The sequence below is a fragment of the Paraphaeosphaeria sporulosa genome, assembly GCF_001642045.1.
Source record: "Paraphaeosphaeria sporulosa strain AP3s5-JAC2a unplaced genomic scaffold CC84scaffold_2, whole genome shotgun sequence".
Lineage (NCBI taxonomy): Eukaryota > Fungi > Ascomycota > Dothideomycetes > Pleosporales > Didymosphaeriaceae > Paraphaeosphaeria > Paraphaeosphaeria sporulosa.
The window spans coordinates 3,679,773-3,700,409 of record NW_017253361.1 but is presented as its reverse complement, the minus strand read 5'-3'; the positions used below and the strand labels follow the sequence as shown (position 1 = coordinate 3,700,409).

At 56.3% G+C, this 20,637-nt stretch overlaps 6 protein-coding genes across 6 annotated transcripts; 3 read left to right on the top strand and 3 right to left on the bottom strand.

The window, feature by feature from the left end:
* Positions 1-4,238: 4,238 nt before the first annotated feature.
* On the bottom strand, positions 4,239-5,609 carry CC84DRAFT_1213887 (cellulase-domain-containing protein; the record flags this gene model as incomplete). Its single annotated transcript, XM_018182581.1, has 2 exons — positions 4,239-5,314; positions 5,363-5,609. The coding sequence occupies 2 exons, from the start codon at positions 5,607-5,609 to the stop codon at positions 4,239-4,241; spliced, it is 1,323 nt and encodes a 440-aa protein (XP_018040942.1).
* A 3,421-nt stretch (positions 5,610-9,030) lies between these two features.
* Positions 9,031-9,912, top strand: CC84DRAFT_489832 (uncharacterized protein). Its single transcript, XM_018186485.1, has one exon. The coding sequence runs from the start codon at positions 9,276-9,278 to the stop codon at positions 9,813-9,815; it is 540 nt and encodes a 179-aa protein (XP_018040941.1). The 5' UTR covers positions 9,031-9,275; the 3' UTR covers positions 9,816-9,912.
* Positions 9,913-10,008: 96 nt separating this feature from the next.
* On the bottom strand, positions 10,009-11,940 carry CC84DRAFT_1081999 (DNA/RNA polymerase; the record flags this gene model as incomplete). Its single annotated transcript, XM_018173959.1, has 1 exon — positions 10,009-11,940. The coding sequence occupies one exon, from the start codon at positions 11,938-11,940 to the stop codon at positions 10,009-10,011; it is 1,932 nt and encodes a 643-aa protein (XP_018040940.1).
* Positions 11,941-12,216: 276 nt separating this feature from the next.
* Positions 12,217-14,929, top strand: CC84DRAFT_1161491 (uncharacterized protein). The gene has a single exon (XM_018177754.1). The coding sequence runs from the start codon at positions 12,497-12,499 to the stop codon at positions 14,492-14,494; it is 1,998 nt and encodes a 665-aa protein (XP_018040939.1). The 5' UTR covers positions 12,217-12,496; the 3' UTR covers positions 14,495-14,929.
* Positions 14,930-15,312: 383 nt separating this feature from the next.
* CC84DRAFT_1193977 (glutathione S-transferase) lies at positions 15,313-16,284 on the top strand (the record flags this gene model as incomplete). Its single annotated transcript, XM_018181333.1, has 2 exons — positions 15,313-15,401; positions 15,442-16,284. The coding sequence occupies 2 exons, from the start codon at positions 15,313-15,315 to the stop codon at positions 15,995-15,997; spliced, it is 645 nt and encodes a 214-aa protein (XP_018040938.1). The 3' UTR covers positions 15,998-16,284.
* A 1,712-nt stretch (positions 16,285-17,996) lies between these two features.
* CC84DRAFT_1172959 (uncharacterized protein) lies at positions 17,997-19,970 on the bottom strand (the record flags this gene model as incomplete). Its single annotated transcript, XM_018180003.1, has 1 exon — positions 17,997-19,970. One exon carries the CDS (start codon positions 19,968-19,970, stop codon positions 17,997-17,999), a length of 1,974 nt encoding a protein of 657 aa, XP_018040937.1.
* Between the last annotated feature and the right edge of the window lie 667 nt (positions 19,971-20,637).

Here is a 20,637-nt window from a genome sequence, read left to right as displayed (position 1 = left end):
GCTTAGGTTTTTTTGGGCCCCTGCAGCACACAGCACATCGCACTTGGTCGCGATCTACGCAGACACACAGCCGTCGCAATGGCCCGCCCCAGCGGCCTCGCGTCAGACCACCACCCAGAGGGACCCGGCGACGCTCCCCGCCGCCGGAAGGGTCGCAAGAGCACCCCATCCGCCGATGCCTCCCAAAGCAGCAAGCGTGCAGCGTCGCCCATGGAGCAATCGTCACCCGCGCCGAAACGCGTGCGGGTTGCATCCGACGATCACGACCAGCTTGCCCGCGAGCTCGAGGAGTCAGTGACCCGTGGGCAGTCACAGACGCCCACCGTCACCATCCGCAAGACCATCACCCGCCACACCCGCCGTAACTCAGAGCCGGTGGTCGCCTTCGCCGACGAGGACGAGGACGAAGATGAAGACGACATGCAGCTGACCCCGTCGGCCTCGACCCAGCCCCTGCCCGGTCTCACACCACATCTTCGCCGCATTGGGGCACCCCGCGGCCGACCCACCAATGCCGCCCGCCGTGCCCGCATGTCGATGCCCGCCCAGTTCCACGTCGAGTCGGTCGACGAAGCCCACGGCAGCCAAATTCAGTTTGCGCCCTTCAAGGCCACCATTGACAGCCGCACCCGCCGTCGGCTCAAGCGCAACCACCTCGCCGAAGAGTACAACGATCTCGAGTACCACCAGAAGGAGGACCAGCGGTTGCGAAAGGCCTACATCGAGCTGAGCAACCAGCTCAAGGAGAAGAACGAACAGATCAAGGACCTAGAGTACCAGATCGAGGCCCGTCGCTTAGGCGAAATCAATCTGACAGACGGCGAGACGGATGACCTGCGTGACCAGCTCACCCGCGCCCGCGAAGAAATTGAGGAGCTCCGGGCGTCTTCAGTGTACCGCGGCGACTCACGCGAGGCGAGTGCATTCGACGCAATGGACGGCGCTTTCGATGACGACGACGAGCCATTCCTAGCGATCGATCCCAATGACCCCGACGGCCCCGACATGGATGACTCCGAGACCCTACCCAATGGCCCATACGCAGACCGTGTGATCGCGCTTTCCAGCCAGGTTACAGTTGAAAGCTTGAAGAATATCACCCACACGAGCCAGGATACTCTGGCCGACATATCGCAGACTGATCTGTCTTCGCTCCCGGACAAGATCTCGGAGAAGGCCGTAAAGCGCTACGAGTCAGAGATCGATCGCCTGATAGAACAGGTTGCCACCTCTCAGGGCGCTCTACGCGTCGTCTCCATTGAGCTGCAGAACCTGAATATCCTTCCCCCAGGCGCGTCAACGGACGCCATTCTAAACTCTATGCGCCGTGTCCTCGAAGACATCCGTGAGGAGATGGAGAACTTGGTACCGGGTTGCTCTTTGGGCTTACATAACGGCGAATTCCTGCGGAAGTTGCCTACAATGTTCGAAGATGTCCTAACTGAGCTCCGGGAGAAGACCACTGTGGCCGAGACCCATTTCAAAGAAGCTCGCCTAATGCGGGCCCAGTTCGAAAACTCTCTAGGGCTCCTGGAGCGCTCTGAAGCCCGAAACGACTCCTTGGATGATAAAATCGCCGGCTTGCAGCGGGGTAACGAGGACTTGCGCGCCGATATCGCGAACCTGGAGGAGCGTGTCACCACTTTGGACGCGCTCACCAACCAGCAGGATGCCGAGCTAAAAGACAAGGATGCCAAGATCCTCGGCTTAGAGGACGAGATCGAGGACAAGGAGACCGCGCTCACTCGCCTTCGCGATTCGCTTGAGAAGTACCGGGGCGACCTCGAGACCGTCACCGAGACTGCCACCCGTACTGAGGCGACCTACCAGGAGACCATCGCCGAGCTGAAGGAGAACCATGCCGCCGAGGTTCTTGGTCTGCAGACGCAGTACCAGGATGAAAACGAGCGCTTCCTACAAGCACAAGGTCAGGCCGAGCAGAAGACGGAGTACATCGAGGAGCTCGAAGAGCACGTCAAGAGCATCGAAAAGCAAGTGTCCGACCTGATGGAAGACCTCGAGCAGCTCCGCAACCTCCTCGCTACTACGAATGAGGAGCACGACGACACCAAGGCTTTGCTCCAGGAAGAGCAGAGTCGTACGTACGCTCAGCAAAACCAGGTCGAAAACCTCGAGGAGAAGTTAGAGCAGCTGACAGTCGAGCTCTCCGAGACTCGCGCGAATCTCGAGGCGGAGCGCACCCAGCGGGAGCAGACTGAGGCTGATCTCGACCAGGCTAACGCCGAGATTGTCGATCTTAAGGCGCGCCTCCACGCAGAGGGTCAGGAGTCTCAAGGTCTTCGATCTAAACTTTTCCAGGTCCAGATGGAGCGAGAGGAAGCAGTCAAGAATTTGGAGGAGGACGCTCGGGAGCGTGAAGACGCCCTGAACAACTCACTTGCCTTTGAAACGTCAGCGCGCCAAGAAGTTGAACAGAGCCTGGCCGAGCGGGACCTGCAGATCACGCAGTTGCTGGCGGACATCGCGTCTCGGGATGCAGAGATCACTCGGCTGACACAGGAGCTCGCCGACACCGAACAAACCCGCGACGAGCTTGTCGCGGACCTTGACATACAGCTCAACGATCTCAAGCAGAAGTTCGCGGCTCTGCAGAATACCTCCGACAGCACAATCGCCGCGCTACAGGCCAACATCACCGACCTGACGAACGAGATAAATGCCCTCCAGGCCGAGAATGAACGCATTGCAGCCGTCGCTGCAGATACCGAGCGCAACCTCCGCGAGGAGCTGGCTCAGAAGGAGCAAGAGTTGGCCCAACGCAACCTGGAATTTGCAGAGCTCCAGAGCAACTATGCCCAGCTTGAGGACGATCATCGATACTCCATCGACAGCTTCTCCACCGAACAACTGCACTTTAACCGGCTACAGGAGAAGTGGATCCGGGGCCAAGCGACGATGCAGGAGAAGATCCAAACCCTGGAAGCTCGGGTGCGCGATCTAGAGGCGGCCGCCGCTCAGCAAGTCCTGGACCACGAAGCCATCATCCATGAGAAGGAACGCGAGGTCCAGGACCTGCACGTGCTCGCCGACACCCGCGTCGAGACCATCTTCGAGAAGGAGCAGCAGATCGAGGCGCTCAAGGAGACCTTTGCCGCGCAGGAGCTCGACTCGCGCCAGACCATTGACGCGCTACTCGAGACCCAGCGTCTCGCCCAGCTTCAAAACGAGGAGCTCGCTGCTGCGCTCAAGAAGCGAAATGCGGACACGCTCGATGCCGTCCGCGATATGCAGGTCAAGGGTGTAGTCATCAAGAAGAAGGACACCAGCCTCAACAAGGTCACCAATGGCAAGGTGACAAAGATCAGCGAGCGCGTGAAGGTCGGCAAGAAGACCCGCGCAGGCAAGGTCGCCAAGGAGCGCAAGTGGCGCGACTCTGGCTTTGGCGCGGACAGCGACATCGAAAACGAGGAAGTTGACCTGGACGCGCCTGAGCCTATCGCCGGTTAGTTGCCGCCGATACTCTCATCGCCGCTCTTCGGAAAGATCTGAGTGTTATGAGAATTGGGGAGATGGTTAAATGTTTCATTCGGATTGTTGAATTACCCCACGGGCTGTTTGTCTAGTATCACGGCCGTACACACATCACGATTTTGTCGTATTTTGGACACGAGCCAGGACTTTCCTTCTTTTTCTTGTTGGTATCTTACCCCGTCTGTACTTGGAGCAGCGGGTTTCTGCATTGCGAACAGAATGATGGGTCCCTCCCTATTGGATCAAAATGGCATGTAGCATGGATATTGGATTACACCGAGCGATTACATAGCGCAGCATACCCCTAATGATTGTGTCACAGGACATGAGTGGATGAATTCATTTTCTCATTTCTATATCGATCCACTGAGCTGGTAGTGCGAGTCATGTTGTTCGCATCCGCCGTGAAAGACGATGAAGTATGATGACAGTAGCGCAGATTGGGACTCGTACACTGCAGACTGGCGGATAGTACACGACGTACGATCCACATACTGACCAAACACAATGCTGCACTGTCTAGAAAACATAGCAGTAACTCCTAATAATTTATTAGGTATAGATCTTAACATAACACTCGGCTCCTTTCATCACGACAAATTCACGCAGTCTCCCATTATCTGTTCGAAAGCTCGATGACTCAATTGGAAGAATTAGATACAAGAAGCGAAGGGGAAGAAAAGAAGACTATATGCACACATCCAGTGTGCCACAGCGAGCTACACCATCGCATGTCACTCAACCCGCTACGCGCGGCTGAAGCACTTGGTGAGCAAAGCCTGGTCCGCGGACCCATTAGGCGTCAAGCTCAGGACGTACGAGGTGTCGAAGGCACCCGCAGACCATCCAATGTATCCAAGGTAAACGTCGCTGTTCTGGTTGAGCGAAGCAATTGCCGCGCAGACGTCGGTCTGGCAGGAAGCCGTGTTGCCGCCGCCGACCTCAGAGAGGATGGCCTGGCGCTTGTTGGTGCGCAGCCAGGTGGCGAGCGGGACGAAGGTGTCGGCAACGTGGTCGGTGACGCACTCGGCGTTGGTGCCGCTATTGTCGCTGTCGAGGTAGCGGTGGACGTCGAAGATCAGCTTGCTGGTGGTGCCGTCTGAGTCGGTGACCTTGAGCAAAGCGGGGCCGCTGTTGGCGACGAAGGTGCCGGCCGAGGTGTAGTCGGTTCCGGGGAGGAGGATCATCTGCGACGTTGCGCCGGCCTTGCGGATGGCGGTGACGGCGGCCTGGACCGAGGTGGCCCACGTGCTCATGGTCAGGTCGTGGGGCTCGTTCATGAGGCCGAAGGCAATGTTCTTTTGAGAAGCGTACTTGGTGGCCAACTTGGACCACACATCAGCGAACTGAGCATCGGTGGGACCGCCTTGGCCGACGATGGCTCCGTTCCAGCGAGCATAGTTGTGGAGGTCGATGACACAGAGTGCGCCAGTGGCCAAGCAACCCTGGACCAGTTTGTCGTAGGCAGCGCCTACAGTGGCGTCGATTGACCCTCCGAGGACGTTGTTGAGGAGGTGTTGCCATCCGATGGGCAGACGGAAAACATTGAGCTTGTCGTCGGTGGCAAAATGCTTCATCTGGGCAATGCCGTTCGCACCGGGGTCGCTGTAGGATCCACCGCACGATCCATCCGTGTAGCAGCCAAAGTCGAAACCTGCAATGTTCACACCGGCGTACTGTGTCTTGCCGGAAGAAGAGGTGGCTGCAGCAGCTTTCGCAGTAGACACCGTGCTAGAGGCTGCAGCCACAACAGCCGTGGTCTTGGCCACAACAGCCGTGGTCTTGGCCACAGAAGTCTTAGCCGCCGACGATGTCTTAGCAGCTACGCAATCGTTAACAGTCCATCTCAGAATGATTCAGGTGAACTTACCGGCAGAGGTACGGACGAGAGTTACGAGTGTAGTCTTCGCCGCGGCCGAACTTACTGCAGCGGAGGCAGCACCGGGAATGCACTGAGAGTACCAGTCATTCTGGAATTGGCAGTGGTAGCCAGACACACATGTGGTGGCGCCAGTCCAACCTTGTCCACCACACTGGGCATAAGCAGTGCCTTGGGCAGCAGCAGCAGCAGCACCAGTGGCCGCCAAAGCTGTGAATGCAAAGGAATAGCGAGCCATTGAAAGAAAGACTTGGGTAAGTTGATAAACGAGAGGCGGTGCGTAAAAGCACAAAAAGAATGACTAGAAAAGACTGTTCAAAAGATCGCGACTGTGATGAGGCGCGAAAGATGATGGATGACTGCGTGCTTTTGAAGAGCGCCGTTATGACCTCGCCATCGTAGACGCACTAGGGGCCTGAGTCAGTGGCGGCGGGATCCCCTGTAGTAATACGATATCGAGGTCTCCACATTTCACCTACCATTGTTTCATTCTGGTCCTTCGCCAGCCCTGTGCTTACCGAAAACCAGGTTCACTTGAGCAGTATGTCTCTCGACGGCAGATGAAATGCCGCATAGGCTCTCTGAAAGCGGACTCTGTGAAAGCGAGATGAGCTGCCACAGAGTCCGCTTTCAGAGTGCGTGGACGCGCTTGCTAGGCGCGTTCAGGTTTGGTCGAAACGGCCCCGGCATTAATTTCTGCGGACAGGTACGTGCTTCTTCATCTCGCCAAGATTTGAGGACTGGACAAGCTTTTTGGATCTGAAGAAGTCCGAAGCTTCGGGAGCTTAGTCGGGTTCATTAATGTGTGATCTCGACCTCAATCTTGAACCTGAAGGACCTTAGGCGTGGACATTCTTGTCTCCATTGTGCAGGATCTTCGTAAGGGTATTGTCACTACTCGATTTTGAGGGGTTGTAAAATTATCCGCTCCGTCCTCGGCTCTGGCCGGACTCAGGTATGGCGGTCCGCAACGGATCATGTCAAAAGAAGTTTACTGCCGGTGGTTCCAGTGGCGTGGTCAGGAGGAGAACGCCATGCTGGGGAGGAACGGCTGGCAGGTCTTTAGCGAAGAAACATGAAACAAGAGTGGAAGTTACGCTATCCACATGTGGTCTAGGAAGCACCCCAGCATCCACGAACAGAACACTATCAACGCGCCTCGGGAACTGTATGCATATAACCCACGCTGCGAGCAAAGTGAACATTAATGCCAGCTAACATGAACAAGCGAGACGTGGGTTCGGCTGTCGGAACTCTCGATGCAGCAGCTAAACGCGCTCGCATCGGCATGGCAAACCCGACTGCATCCTCCTCACAAAACGGGAATAACGCCGGACCCGCATCCAGTGGAGGTACCGTTGAAGGCTGACTATAAGGCTGACACGATGCCCCAAAGCACATCCGTGTTTATCGTTATATACAAGAAATCCAGCAAACATTTAGATGAGCCTAAAAACAAGATCCAGTGCGTGTATATCACGTCAGATGCAGCAGAGATAGTGGTGGAACAGCTATGCAAAGACTACTGGAGTGTGTCGGCTTTCAGTGGCACGGTAGGCTCAGTACTGACAGTGATCAGATGAAGAGGAAGGCTATGAAGAGCCTTCGGGGGGGTATGGGGGATGAAGCTGTATGCCTGGCAAATATACCTTTGTCAACGTGGATGTGGAGGAACAGACTATTGAAGATCGAGCACCGTGAAGGGAGTGAATCTGCTTTACGAGGTAGTGGTCAAGCTGACGCTCATCATGATTGACAGCCAAGATTTTCAAAGCATATACTACTTCCCAGCTTGTTCGGCTTCGACAACACACAAGAGCGACTACCGTTGTGCTTGAAGGTGATCCGTAAGATGGTCTCAGGAATTCTGACCTAGTCAAAGCTGTGGTCTGAGAATTCCAACTCGGCTAGGTGCGCGACTACTTCGTTCACCTACTCTCCGAGCGCGACAGCGGGAACACGGCACAAGCATGTGTATAGATGGGGGCACGCGCAAGAATGTGAAATTGATATAACACTGTACATGCCTACGATGATCTGGCAGGACTCTTCAAGGCTCCTCAGCCATCGAACTCTTCCAGCCCCAAGTCTACTCAAGATTCCTCGGGACATTCGGCGCTGCTCTCGGTCGTCCAGCCATGACTATCGTCTTTAGGGCCACGGTGAGGCATTGGACGATGATCTCGATGTCGGGACTACTTAGCTTCCGATGGGTGAGCGTGGAAAAACCAACGTCATGACGGCCTGTCAGTTCTTCGCAACTATAAGTTTTCTGCTGTTGTTCCACGGCCTCGGTCCCAGAGAAGACTGTGTCGTTTGGTGCGAAGGACTGGAGGAGAAGTCCCAGTGGATGAGGAGATAACATTATGTATGTTACTTCGAGCGTGAGCAAGCGTAGAATCCGTCATGTCAGCGCCTGAGTGCACTTCAATCGACGAAAGCGTATCAGTCTTCTCGCAATCCTCGACGTCTCATCAAAGTAGTTCTTCTTTGGTGGAAGGCCGTTCATTCGGAAGTATGTCGAACTCGCACATCTTATATCGTCAATCTTTCAGAGAGTCGCACAATCTCGAACTCTCGTGCCGCGACGCCACTTCTTGGTCGCCGCTACCACCCCACGCGCATGTAACCTTCTCGTCAGTCTTCTTCTACTAAAAAAGATTTCCTGCCTCTTTCCACTAGGCTAGTCTTTCCTTTCCTTCCTCGTGCCCGACTAGCGTCCTTTCGCCTAGAGTTCCCGTCCACGCACTGCTTCTTCGTCGGACCCCATCACTCTCGGTATTCGATTCCACAACGCTCCGCGCAAGCTTCCACAGCGCCCATGTTTGTAGCGATATTGCGATGAGGAGGAGTATCAGGACAAATAGGATGCCGAAGAGGATGATTACAGTAAGTGTGAGCTGTTGCGTGCGCAAGGAGTTGTTGTCGTTGTTGCCCATGGTGTGTTTGCTCTTGGCGTTGGTTGATCCGCTCGTGGAATTGTGGAACGTTTGACAAGGTGCTTCAAAGATGAGATGAGCAGGTTGGGGCCAGGGATTCTTCCAATGGCAGAATGCTTGTAATTTCTACCGTGGTGTTCCTCGTCAAATCGGTCGTCTGCAAGGCTTTCCGTGATGCGTGTGTGCAGTGTGCGAGAAACGTTCTCCAGCGACACAGCGTCCGGTTAAGCTTTAACCCTCTGCAACGCGGGAACCGTTCCTCACGACTGCCGCGTTCCCGCTCGGATATTCCGAAAAGGCGGGCAAACAACACGTAGGGTGGTTGGTGCAGGTCGCGATGCTGGGCCAAGACGTCGCGGATGCGTTTCACCAGCACTATGCGCATTGTACTGCAATGGTCAAGCAACAAAGAGAGTGCATTCAGACATATGACTTGACTGTCATTCAGTGGAATCAGAAAACATTTGGATCGCAGAACTACGTGCCCGAGGACTATGAATACGATGTCGTCATGCCGACGGGTGATTTATGCAACCACCTGGCGCCAGTACAAACTGAAGCTCAAAAGGAAATGCAGGGTTCTTGAGCTCATCGGGAGACTCCGCAAATCCTGGCGCAGCAGTAAAACAACCGGAGACCGCGACATGGCGCAATCAGAGCACGTCACGATACCAGCACAGATTGTAGATGTAGAAGCGCTGGGGCCATTTGTCGCTCAGTGCCTTGCATGGCTGTGGCGTAAGTATCACAAATGCATGGAGATATTTGAACTGGCGAAGCTACAGACCAAGTGAAACTCGTACAGTGCAAACGTAAAGGCAGCATGGGAAGGCGCTGCTTTTTGGTTACCATCACTGCTTCCCGCGAGGTTGTTTAAGATCATTGGTAGCGGTTTCTGTGATTCATAGGGTGCCTAAATATTTTGGAACCCTATTCGTTTTCCAGCTGTCGTAGATTAGTTTGAAATGCCTTCGTCAGGACCAACGACAAAGGTTACATGCGAGGTTGTCTTTTTTGCAATCATCAGTCGCCGCGCCAGTCTGAGTCTCCAGTCTGGGCGCCGAGCCGTTGCTTTGTTGCTATCATGTAGCATGGGACGCATGCATCTTCGTTTACTACCAACACCACGGATGCTTCAAGGTAATTCCTTGAGATCGATCTTTTCATTCTTCTTCGTGGTTCGTGTTGTGCTGGTAGGAGTACAGGTTGTGCAAGTGCATGATGAAGAGCAGGATGAGGCACACGACCATGACGACGTCGAAGACGATCAGCGGGAGCATGGCGATATGCTCCATGCCGATGATGCAGACGCCGTTGCCATCGATGTACCTCTCTGCTCTGCCTCTGGCGTCCATGAACAACAGCAGGGAACGCTGCGTCAACAGTGTTGCTATTCCAAAATAGAATACGACTTCACTGCACTGCATCTGTCGATGCTGTGTGGTGGCAGAGGTGATTTCTTGCCCCGTGTTCTTTTCTTCTTACGATGCGTGATACAACATTAGTTGGCGCTTGAACGCAGTGACCAAAGACAAAGCAACTTAAAACCGAACAAGATCTCTGGCTTCAAGCTCCTCCTCTCGCGTTGTAACCCCAGCAGGTAACGTGGCCGGAACCGAACGAAGGCAGGCGAATGGCAAGGAAGAATGCGGATATCGTTTGTGAAGTAGTGTGTACATGTAGCCTACTCTCTACCTGTTACGATGTCGGCCCCGTAGGCATTGTGAAGAAAGCCCGACGCTTCTCTCGCGTCTTTTCACCTAGTCCACTCTGATCGTTCTTCGGACGGCCTCGCTTCCCTTTTGTTTTGGCTGGCGGGTGTTTCGAAGGAATCAACTGCGGGTTTGACGAAGCGGGTGTGGGCGCCGTCTCTTTGACAGCTTCCTTGATTGTCTGCCGTGAGAGGCAGAAGTCAATGTGGGTGTTGAACGCCGCATCTTCAGAGGCTTGTGGGAGCATGCAAATTGGACAAGTCCATGACTCTTCCTGCACTCCTTCATGTACTGCTTGTGGTTCGTGTATCTTCGTATCATTCCCTGGTCTCTGTCGTTCATTGTACTCTTGAGAGAGTTTCTCTAGTTCATTCATTTCATCATCACGCTCTTGCCGAGCGGCTTCTTCAAATTCCTCCTCCGGCCATGTCTCCCACTCACCATCCTTTTCGTTGGTTTCATTTCTCACCTCTGGTTTCGCTGTAGCCATGGCACGCTGTCGGCCGAAGAAGTCAATACCTGGCTTTTTTGTGCTGATAAGATGGGTACACCGCAGTCCCATGAGGCGCAATTTCAGGTTCGGCATCTCCTTGATGAGCCTCTCCAGCATCGGGAGACCGTACTTGTACAGATCGTCTGCACGCTGGATCGCAAACGGGGGCGTCATCTGCCTCGTGTAGACTTCGTACGTGTGCAACTTGATCTTGATGCAGAGCGTGCGTCCTTTGAATTCTGTGCGTTTTAGGTCACCTTCGAGCTCTTCGGCAATGGCTCGAAGCTTCTGCCGTAGGCTGTCTGGCGAGCCGAGTTCTCTGAAGGTGGTCTCGGTGCCCACGCTCTTCCGTTCGTAATCCTCGGCCGGTTGGATCCGAGTTCTGCCGAGCCCCAGGTAGGACTGCATGAGGAACTGGAAGGCTTTCTGGCCAAAGAGTGGCGACAAGTACGCGCGCTGAGCGTAGATGTCACCACATGTCTTGATGCCAATTGCGTCAAGCTCGCGCTCAAACACTCGGCCGATGCCGTTGACTTTGCGAGTAGGTAACGACCTCATGAATTCCATGATGGTCTGTCTATCTCTGGCGAGGTTAAATTGTCCGTTGGGTTTGTTCTTATTGCTGCAGATCTTGGCTAGTTTGGCGTTTGCGGCAATGCCCGCAGACACGGTGATCTTCGTCTTCACGTGCACTTCGGCTCGGAGTTGGCTGACGACCTCTTCTGGCTCCATGTGGTGATCTTCACAATATTGGGTGATGTTCAGATATGCTTCGTCACAACTGGCACTTTCGAAGCGTGGATCATATAGGGCAAGGACTGCGCGCACTTCTTCCGCCTTGGCCGAATATTTGGCGAAGTTCAGGGGCACGCATATGAGCTGGGGACACAGCTTCATGGCGACGAAGCCAGCCATGCCGGAGCGACAGCCAAACTTGCGCGCGTGGTAATTGCAGGTGGTGAGGACGCCCTTGCCGACGGCCATGGGCACGTGTCTGAGCTCGGGCCTGTCAAGCTCCTCCACTGCAGCATAGAAAGCGTCGCAGTCGATGTGGATGACGACCTGGGTGAGGTCTCTGCCTAGTTCCAGCTCTGCGAGGTAGTCGTCGGCGCGCCGCAGCTCCGCGCTCAGGTTTACTTTGTCTAGCTGGCGCTTCTTTGCCAGGATGCGATTGATCTTGTCCGTCAAGACGCGGTCCCTGACCTCCTCGTGGTTGAAGAACTTGCTGCCCTTGGAGGCATTGTAGATGATCTCAGACACCTTTTGCTGGTCTACGCTGTCCTGGCCGGCTTTGGTGAGCGACGGGCCCAGCAGATGGTACTTGAGCGTGTCATGCTCGTCGGAGGGCGTGCGCGAGGGCTGCGGGCGCGTGGGCGAGTCGTTGGGGGCCTCGACGGGCGCGACGGGCGAGGGAGGCAGAGGCATCGGGTCTGGGGGTGCTACGCGGGAGCCGGGCGAGGCCGAGGCGGTCTGCCGGGAGGGACCCGTCTCGGACGCGGTGCACGCATGGCCATCGAGGGCTGCAGGCACAATCGCGCTGTCCATAGTACATGTGGAGTCACGAGAGATGAATCGCTCATTTGGTGAATGACGCGCCGGACGCGCTAGCGATGCATGCGGCTAATGCAGGCCCGGTTTCGGTAGGCTCGAGCCGCTCGACGACCTCTGGCCGAGCGCGCATCGCAGGGCCACAACAACAAGGAGCCTGCCCCGAAAACCCCTCACCGCCGTCACCGCCTCGCCATGGCCGCTGCCTCCGCTGCCACTCTCTGGACGCCCAAGTAGCCGTGTGCGCAGCCCTCCAACGCCCCTCGCGCCCGCTTGTCGTGGCCGTCTCAACGCCGCCCGCCGTCGCCGCCAACACTAGACGTCAACAAGCACGCCCGCCCGCCCAGCAACCGCCCATTGCCGCCCCCGACGGCCATGCCACCCCCTCGAACCCGCTGCCTCACCCGCTGAACGACCACCCCCACCGCGGACGATGCCCATAGACCGCACCAGCAACAATCCCGCCCGGCCGCTGAAGCCAACCCTCGCGACCACCCGCACCTCCAAGACACCCGTTGCCCCTCGACTCGCGCCCGCGGTCGCCAGCACGCCCGCCGCCCGCACAGCCCGCAGCGCTGCAGGGACCACGCCCCGCGTGCACACGGCAGTCTACGAGGATGTCACGCCGGTAAAGGCCTTCATCAGCAGCAATGTCACGCCACGCTCGTCGTCGAGGAAATCACGCGTCGGCGGCAGCGCCAACTCGACCCCGAGCGGCACGCCCTCGACCACGCCCATCGCTTCCCGGCCAGCTTCCACCGTAGACTACCCGCAGAAAGAGCCTGGGCCTGGCTACGGCCAGGCCGGGTACGGACCCAACGGCTTCGGAGGCGCCCAAAGACGACCAAGAAGCACCGTAGGAACAAGCAATCACCAAGTCACATCCACGCCAAGGCTGCCTCTGTCAAACATCTATAGTAACGCCCCAGAACCAGGCAGAGCGCGTGGCCCATCCGGCTCGTCCATGTTCTTCCATGCCAACGACGCTCGCACCACGCCAGAACCTCAACAGCCACCCCAGAAGAAGAGCCCCGTCTTCTTCTACGCCAATGGCGACCAGGATGCAAGCGCACCCTCTCCTACGGCACCTTCTCCGCCGTTGTCTGCGGTGGGAAGAATGCAAGCAGAGAGCAAATTCTTCCACGCAAATTCGCTACCGGACCACAGGGACAGCCCGCCAGCACTGACACCTCCGCCAATCTCCGCATCGCCCGAACCATGGGCCAGTCTCCATCCTGCAGACAGTCAGCACGCCCTGCGTCCACCATCTCCTGCCAAGGAAAACATACATCTTTCGTACAGAAAGGGTGCGTCTCAAGTCATCAGACCTAACCTCCAAACCAGAAATTCGGCCCTTTCCATCATTTCAGGATTCCACGGCTCCGACGTGGGAGCTGATAACTCGACGAGACGATCCAGTGTCACTTCGGCTGTCCGCTTCAGCCATGCAAAGAGCGCAAGCCTCAGTTCCATTGACTCCGTGCAGTCACTGAAGAAAAACTCGGCCCATGACCAGCCTCATATCACGCCTAGTCCGCTCCATAATGAGAAACGAGTCGTGAGCACTGGCTCGCTTCCGGAAAGTGTAGCAGCTGTACCGACAGAGACGATGACCGCCATGTCGGCTTTGCCATCCCCAAACGGTGACAGTCCAACTAAACTAGGCCCGGGGGGTAAGAGCATGTTGGAACACATGAACGAATTAGCAGCGAATGCACGACGCGAGCGCAAAGTGCTCGACCTCGAGATTAGCAACAACTCGTTGCTCGCCATTAACCGATCGCTCGAGAGGGAGATGCGGAAGCAGAAGGCTGAGCTACGACGCTTCCGACGCATGAGCAGGGCTGGACGATTTACCGCCGATACCATATCCAGCTTGGAAGAATTCTCCGCAGTTGGTGTGTCTGAGTTGGGAGATCTATCGGACATGTCCGACGACGAGCCTGACGAAGTCGAATCTGAGGACCATAGTGACTCATCCTTTGACGAAAGCGCCATGAGCGAGGGCGCATTAGCGGAACGTGATGAAGCCCACCGGCTACGCGATGAGAAACGACTACGACTGGATCTTTCGAAACACCGAGAGCTTCTCGCTGATAGCGCGAAAATGAACCAGAGCTTGAAGCGCTGTCTGAACTGGACAGAAGAGCTCATCAAAGACGGGCAAAAAGCACTCGCGTACCAAGTACGCGTCAGCGACGTCCAGCTAGGAGGTCGCGTGTTAGAGCCAGAAGAGCAGCCTGAAGCAGACCAAGACGAAGAGTCCCATGGCCTCTTAAGCCCGTGGAGTCCTCCTCACCGAGAATTGAACCCCATGGACGGCTCTCCACCATCCAATCCAGATCGAGACAGCGGCATCGACATCGACGGAATGAAGTCCGCAATATCTGGATTACAGAGCTTCATATCACCTCTTGCGTCGCCCCTATAACATCAAAACCACCATACTTTTCAATTTCCTTGTCCTACAATTAAGCACACTATCCCGGCGTTTTGGTTTCCTTGTTTCGGCGTTCCATCCAACTTCCACATCACGGCTGTATCCTTCCCTCGGCGCAACCGGCACCATACGTCCAGTGTGATCTCGACGTCCTACGAATCTTTCCTTTGTCAAATACCCCCATTGGCGGCGCGCCGCGCCCAGTACATAGTATCGCCCGCACGCCATTTCCTTAATGTGTTGAACCTAGTCCCGCTCGCAGACTGTGTGTTGGAGATGCTTGACGGGCCTGGTCCTGCGGTTGGATTATAACGCAGTCGCAATAACGGCCGGCCTGCCGCACGTTTTCTCTGGCTGAAGCGGCTGTATTTTATTTGTATGATACCCCCAACCACTGTTGTGCTGTAGCTAGCGAATTCAAAGCTCAAAGTTACATTCGATATTGTCCAGGTTCGGTCGCTGATTCATGCATGATGTTGATGTCCGCTCCGATCCGGTCGTGCTGCGCGCGGTCTAGCGCGTTCGTGGGCGGGACAGCAAGACTGCTAACACATTCATCGTGAACGTCATCGCGCGCTCGTAGTGCCAATCACTGCACCTTACACGCGCCACTGGAGGGTATAAGGGGGTACCGATAAGGACATCAATTCGAGCTTCACTTTATCGGTGCAACAATCTAATTGCCAGACACAAGCGTGGAAGGCGAGGCCAACAATCTCTATCTTGTGTATGATGTGCATACGGAATCGCAGATTGCCAGATTGTCCACTTCCACGCATGCAATCGATGCCAGCAGCTCACTACCCGATATGCCTACCATCACGGGCATCGAGCTCCTGACCGCCGCCACCCCCAACGGCCAGAAAATCAGCATTCTGCTCGAGGAGTTAGGAATCCCGTACACAGCGACCCCCATCGACTTATCTGCCGACGAACAGAAGACACCAGCGTTCCTCCGCCATCATCGACCACAGCCGCGGCGATTTCGCCGTCTTCGAGAGCGGCGCCGTGATGCTGTACCTCGTCGAGCGGAGCGAAATGCTGCAGTGGCTGTTCTTCCAGAACGCGGGCCTCGGGCCTATGCAGGGCCAGGCAAACCACTTTGTGCGGTACGCCCCGGAGAGAATCGCGTATGCTGCCGAGCGCTACCAGAATGAGACGCGCCGCTTGTACGCGGTGCTGGATGAACGCCTGCAGCGGCGTGCGTATCTCGCGGGCCGCGGGCAAGGCAGGTACTCCATCGCGGACATTGCTGCGTTCGCGTGGGTGCCGTGGGCGCCGTGGGCGGGCGTGGAGCTGGATGCGTTTCCGGCGGTGAAGGCGTGGGCGGAGAGGATCGAGGCGAGGGAGGGCGTGAAGAGGGGGTTGAGGGTGCCTGCAGGCGAGGACCAGATTGAGCGGCTGAGGCGGGATCCAGAGGTCGAGGATCCATTTAAGGGGTGGGTTATGATGGGGCAGAGTGAGGTGAGGGAGAAGCACGGTGGGGGTTCGTGAGGGAGAGATGGAGGGCTGTGTTGCGGTCCAAAGGTACATGTTGGTCGCATGGGAACGAAATATGGCGCTGGCGTATTACTTGGATGGCATGCTTGTAGCAGTACTTGTGTATGCTCTGAGTGGCTACGAATTGCTTGCGAGACTGACAGTAGAGGGTTGCAACGCTTAAACTACAGCTACCAAGGTGAGAAGCGAGATTCGTATTGTTAAGTTCCTGGTTGGCTTACGGCAAGCTCTGGTATAGAACATGCGACTGCAGACCGCTGCTGGTGGTGATTTGTTTGCGTACTATCGATAATCTTCAACATAGTATAAAATGTCACTTGAGTGAAACAGACCAGGCAAACGAAATGTCACTCTTGCAAATTCGATATTACCGACTTCGTAATTGGCCTGGCAAGTTGTTTACGAAGTTTGTAGTGATGTTTCATCACTCCCTCCACGCATAGGATCGATGTGCCAGCGCAGACACTTTGGCTGACTGGCTTTGGTACTGCAGCCGCGCCCGTCCAAAAGGGGCAATTTGTAACAATACTTGTAGGAGGAAACGTCGCCGCTCGTTTTGCCATAACATCAAACTTGCTGTCGCCGTTGGGGTGACACTTCCGCCATGCCTAAGCTACACGCCTAGCCAAAACAGATAAAAAAAGATGCCTGGCGAAAACTTCTCATTGCAAACTGTCTTTAATCAGCATAATAAACGCAGGTTGTGCTCTAGAGAGGTTCTCGATCCGTTCGAAGACCGACCCGAGATTACCGTGAAATGACAGGTCTGGTACATCCGACATCAGCACATCATCCAGGTCTCCCAGAGGTTTCCAACAGACGCCTGTTTGCATTTCGAGAAAGACACATCCTGCGAAAGTACATCCGCTGCTCTGCCATGGGGCTTATTAGCTAATTCCTTCGGAGCGCAGCATCTCGCAGTCCTTGCAACTGTAGATTCTGTCTGATCGTGGTCCAAGGGCGAAAAAGAGCGGGACATGCCGAAATCTGCAAGATACACTTGGCATCCAAAAGTACGCTCGCAACTGCGTTTGACCAGAACATTTCGAGGCTTGATGGCCAAATGCTTTGTAGTCTTTTCGTGCACGTAGGCCAGCGCCGCAGCGAGACAGTTGAATAACTGGACCACGCTCGCGAAAGCCATGAAATCGCTGTATTCCATCGTATTGTGTGGAACTTGAACCCTTTCTATGCCGCTCAAAAAGTCTTTCAGATCATTTCGGCGACCGGGTATAGGAGAAGTGCCAACGTTTGTCCTTGGATGCAATGTGTTCATGTCGAAGCCTGTGAAGGTGTTCGACTTCATTCATAGCCTCGGTAATCTTCAGCTTTCGACGGCATATCATCGACTTGCGCGCCAGGTGTATCCTTCGGAATCGTACTCCTTCTATCGTAGCGGCCACAGAAAGGAAAATCGTGCGGGATGTTCTCGTATGGTCCAATGTCGACATGCTGTGCGCTACCGGGCGGTCGCCCGGACGAGTTCAGTTCTGTGCCAGTCGACGGCAAGAGACGCTTTTGTTCCAGCATTTACATGCAATCCGAGGATGATCCTAGGCTCATACATCTACGTGCAATTCTCTTGCCTGTGATGGCCTCGTAGTCTGATAGGGTCGATTCACTTTCACACCAGCGAAGAACACGTTCCCTGCTACCATACCTATAGACGTCCTGGTGTTATGTGTTCATCGTTTGACTTGGTATCTGCGGACCATCTGCGTCGTCGCAGCTCAGCGCAGCCAGGCCTGAGACTTCATTGCTATTCCCAACACCAATTTGCCAACTCTGTTGGGCGTGTCCTATAGAAAGGCGAAAAAAGGAGGGTTCTATGACGAACGAGCTTTGCACCATAATCACCCACTCCCCATCTCGCTGCAGTAGTCTTCGTATCTCAAACAGTCTGTCATTGCATTTCATTACTTTTTTCCAAGTCGTCTTATCATCGTCATGGTCATCATCATTCCGCACCCCTCCCCTCCTCTCCCCAGCCCATCTAATCCCACCGCCCCTCAATCTTACTCCTCAACCACGTCGGCACCACCGGTCTCTTCCCCCACCCCTCCTCCCAACTCTGCTCCCACCCCTCCACGCTCGCCGGCACCGCAAACACCGCGCTGACGAACCACGTCGTCGTCCCAGCCTCTAGCGCGCCCTGCACCGTCGGCAGCACCGTCCGCGCATGCTCAAGATTGCTATTCGCATCGGCCAGTAGAATGCTACCCGCGCGCTCTCCCCGGACCAGCTCCGCGATCCCGACGGCCCCCGAGCGCGGCGAAACCGCGAGCGAGGACGTGCCGTCCGCCGTGCAGCCCTCCGGGATCGCCTTGTCCAGCGCGATGCTGCCGTCGAGGTTGATGAGATTCCTGCCGTCTGCCGCGCGGGAGCCGTATACGGCGAATGCGCCCTCGGCGGTGAGCAGCGGGCGGGCGGTGCGGACGCGGTGCGCGCGGATGTGCCAGTTGGGCGTGTCCTGCGCGGGCGGGACCAGGTACGTGAGGACGTCGACGTCGGGCCAGGGCTTCATGGACGAGACGAGCACGGGGCCGCCGTCGTGCGTCTCGATTTCGCTGTCGCCGTGCAGCGCGCGGCGCATCTTCCAGAGCTCGCCGCCGTCGTCGGACAGCGCGAGGGATGACTCCGGGACGAACTGCTCGAGGGTGTAGGACCCGGTGGACACCGAGTAGGCGAAGGCGGAGGAGTAGGCGAACTTGCCGTACTTGGCTTGCGTGTTTTTGAGCGGGTAGTGGCAAGACTGGCCCGAGGAGAGGAGGAACGAGTGGCCGCCGCTGCGGACGACAATGTGGCGGGGGTGCGGCAGGGGGCGGGCGATTCTATCGTTGCCAAAGGGGTGCGGTTCTTCTTTTGCCTGCCAGAAGGGGTGGGACACAGGCTGGGCGAGGGGCGCGAAGGCGAGCATGCACCAGTAGGGGGAGCCGGGGGAGTTGTAGTTCTCGGCGAGGTAGGTGTTTGGGTAGGAGTAGCCGATGGAGAGGAGGCCGTTTGGCTGGAAGATGTCTTGTTGGGTAGTCCACCAGCGGAGGTTGCGCAGCCAGATTCCCTTGACGACGCCCCAGGAGAGGGGCGCGGGGAGCTCGACGTCGGCGAAGACGACGGAGCCCCAGAAGGCAACCATGGCCCAGCGGTAGGTGAGAGAGCGGCCGAAGGTGATGGCACGGCCCTCCGGGTCAAAGTAATGCACGAAGTCGAGGGCATACTGCCGCGCGCGAGACTTGTATTCTTCTGCCTGCGTGGGGTCCGTATCTGCGGCTAGTTTGGCGTAGAGGAGTTGTAGGTATTGGATCGCGAAGCTGCCGGAGTAGTAGTCCATCTGGCGATATCCTTCGGGTCCGTCGTTGCTCCAGCCATCGCCGCGGTAAAACGTATTCAGCTGCTTGATGTCCTTCTCCATCCTCTCCGTATCCCACTTCGCGCCGTTCGCGGCAAGGCCCAGATTTGCAAACACACGAAACCACAGCCAGTTGGTGTTGGGCATGTCTTTGTCATTCATACTACCGAGCCACGTCTCCACGTTCTTCTTCTGCGCATCGGTGAGCGGGTCCCAGAAGTCCTTGTGCGCAATGGCAAGCGTGTACCCAATGGGACACGCCTCAACCATGCGCTGGTCCTGGTCTTCCATGTAACCCCAAAACTCCTCGCTCTCAGGGTCTGTCCCCGCGACAAGACCTGCAACAAACTTGTCTGTGCCAGCATACGTGCTGCCGCCGGCGAGCAACGGCGCAAGTGCCCACAGCGGTCGCGCATAGCCCTCTACCTGTGCAGCCGTCTCATCGAATCTTGTTCCCGTCGCGCCGACTTTTACCATGGAATGTTTTGGAGAGGCCCCACCATGGAGGGGCTCAAGCAGCGACGCGACCGCCGCAACAACATCGTCGCGGGACTGTAGAGGGTTGGAATGGAAGGGGTGGAGAGGAAAGGAGCGGTTTGCGTTTGCAACTTTCGCGGACATTGTTCCTCGGGAGGGTGGAGGTAACCGCCTGAAGCACGTTGCGACAAGCTTCTACGACACGAAGTGGCGTTTGTTTGTCGCGTCGTTACTCGCAAGAGAGGCCGCCGAGGGCTTGGTGCTGTCCCGAGGACCGAAGCAAAAGCCGCAATGCAAAGGCCGACAGAGCGCTTGGGTCACCGATCCGTTTCTTTGGGGTGTCGCACTCAGGCGAGATCCAACTGCAGCGCCTGTGTAGGATCGAATGGTGTAGTGGTGGCGTCAGGACTCAAGGTCTGGCCATTGTCTGCGCCTTTTCTAGGTGTCGTCTACCGCGCAGGCATTGTCGTATCCACGCGAAGTCGCCTGGATGTATGCGACCCACAATCGTTCTACCCGCGCCTATTATGCGGCTACTCCTCGCCTACACTGTACAATACCTGCGGCTGAAAGGGCGTGTAGACTCCACAGTGGAGTCCACATCCCGAAGAACAGCCTGAAGGGTGATCCGATGAGATCCCAACGATTCCAGGTCTCCATCGCACCATACAAGAGTTCCGCACCGAAGCGGGAGAAGACCATATCGAGCCAACATCGCCGGCGCCGTGGGGCCCTCCACTGCCCCGAGCGGGTGGCCCTCATTCGACGGGTAAATGAATGGGGCCCGGCGTAGCGCACGCGGAGCGTTCCC

Coding starts and splice junctions, on each gene's coding strand:
- CC84DRAFT_489832 (XM_018186485.1), top strand. CDS start 9,276: ATGCCTTCGTCAGGACCAACGACAAAGGTTACATGCGAGGTTGTCTTT.
- CC84DRAFT_1161491 (XM_018177754.1), top strand. CDS start 12,497: ATGCCCATAGACCGCACCAGCAACAATCCCGCCCGGCCGCTGAAGCCA.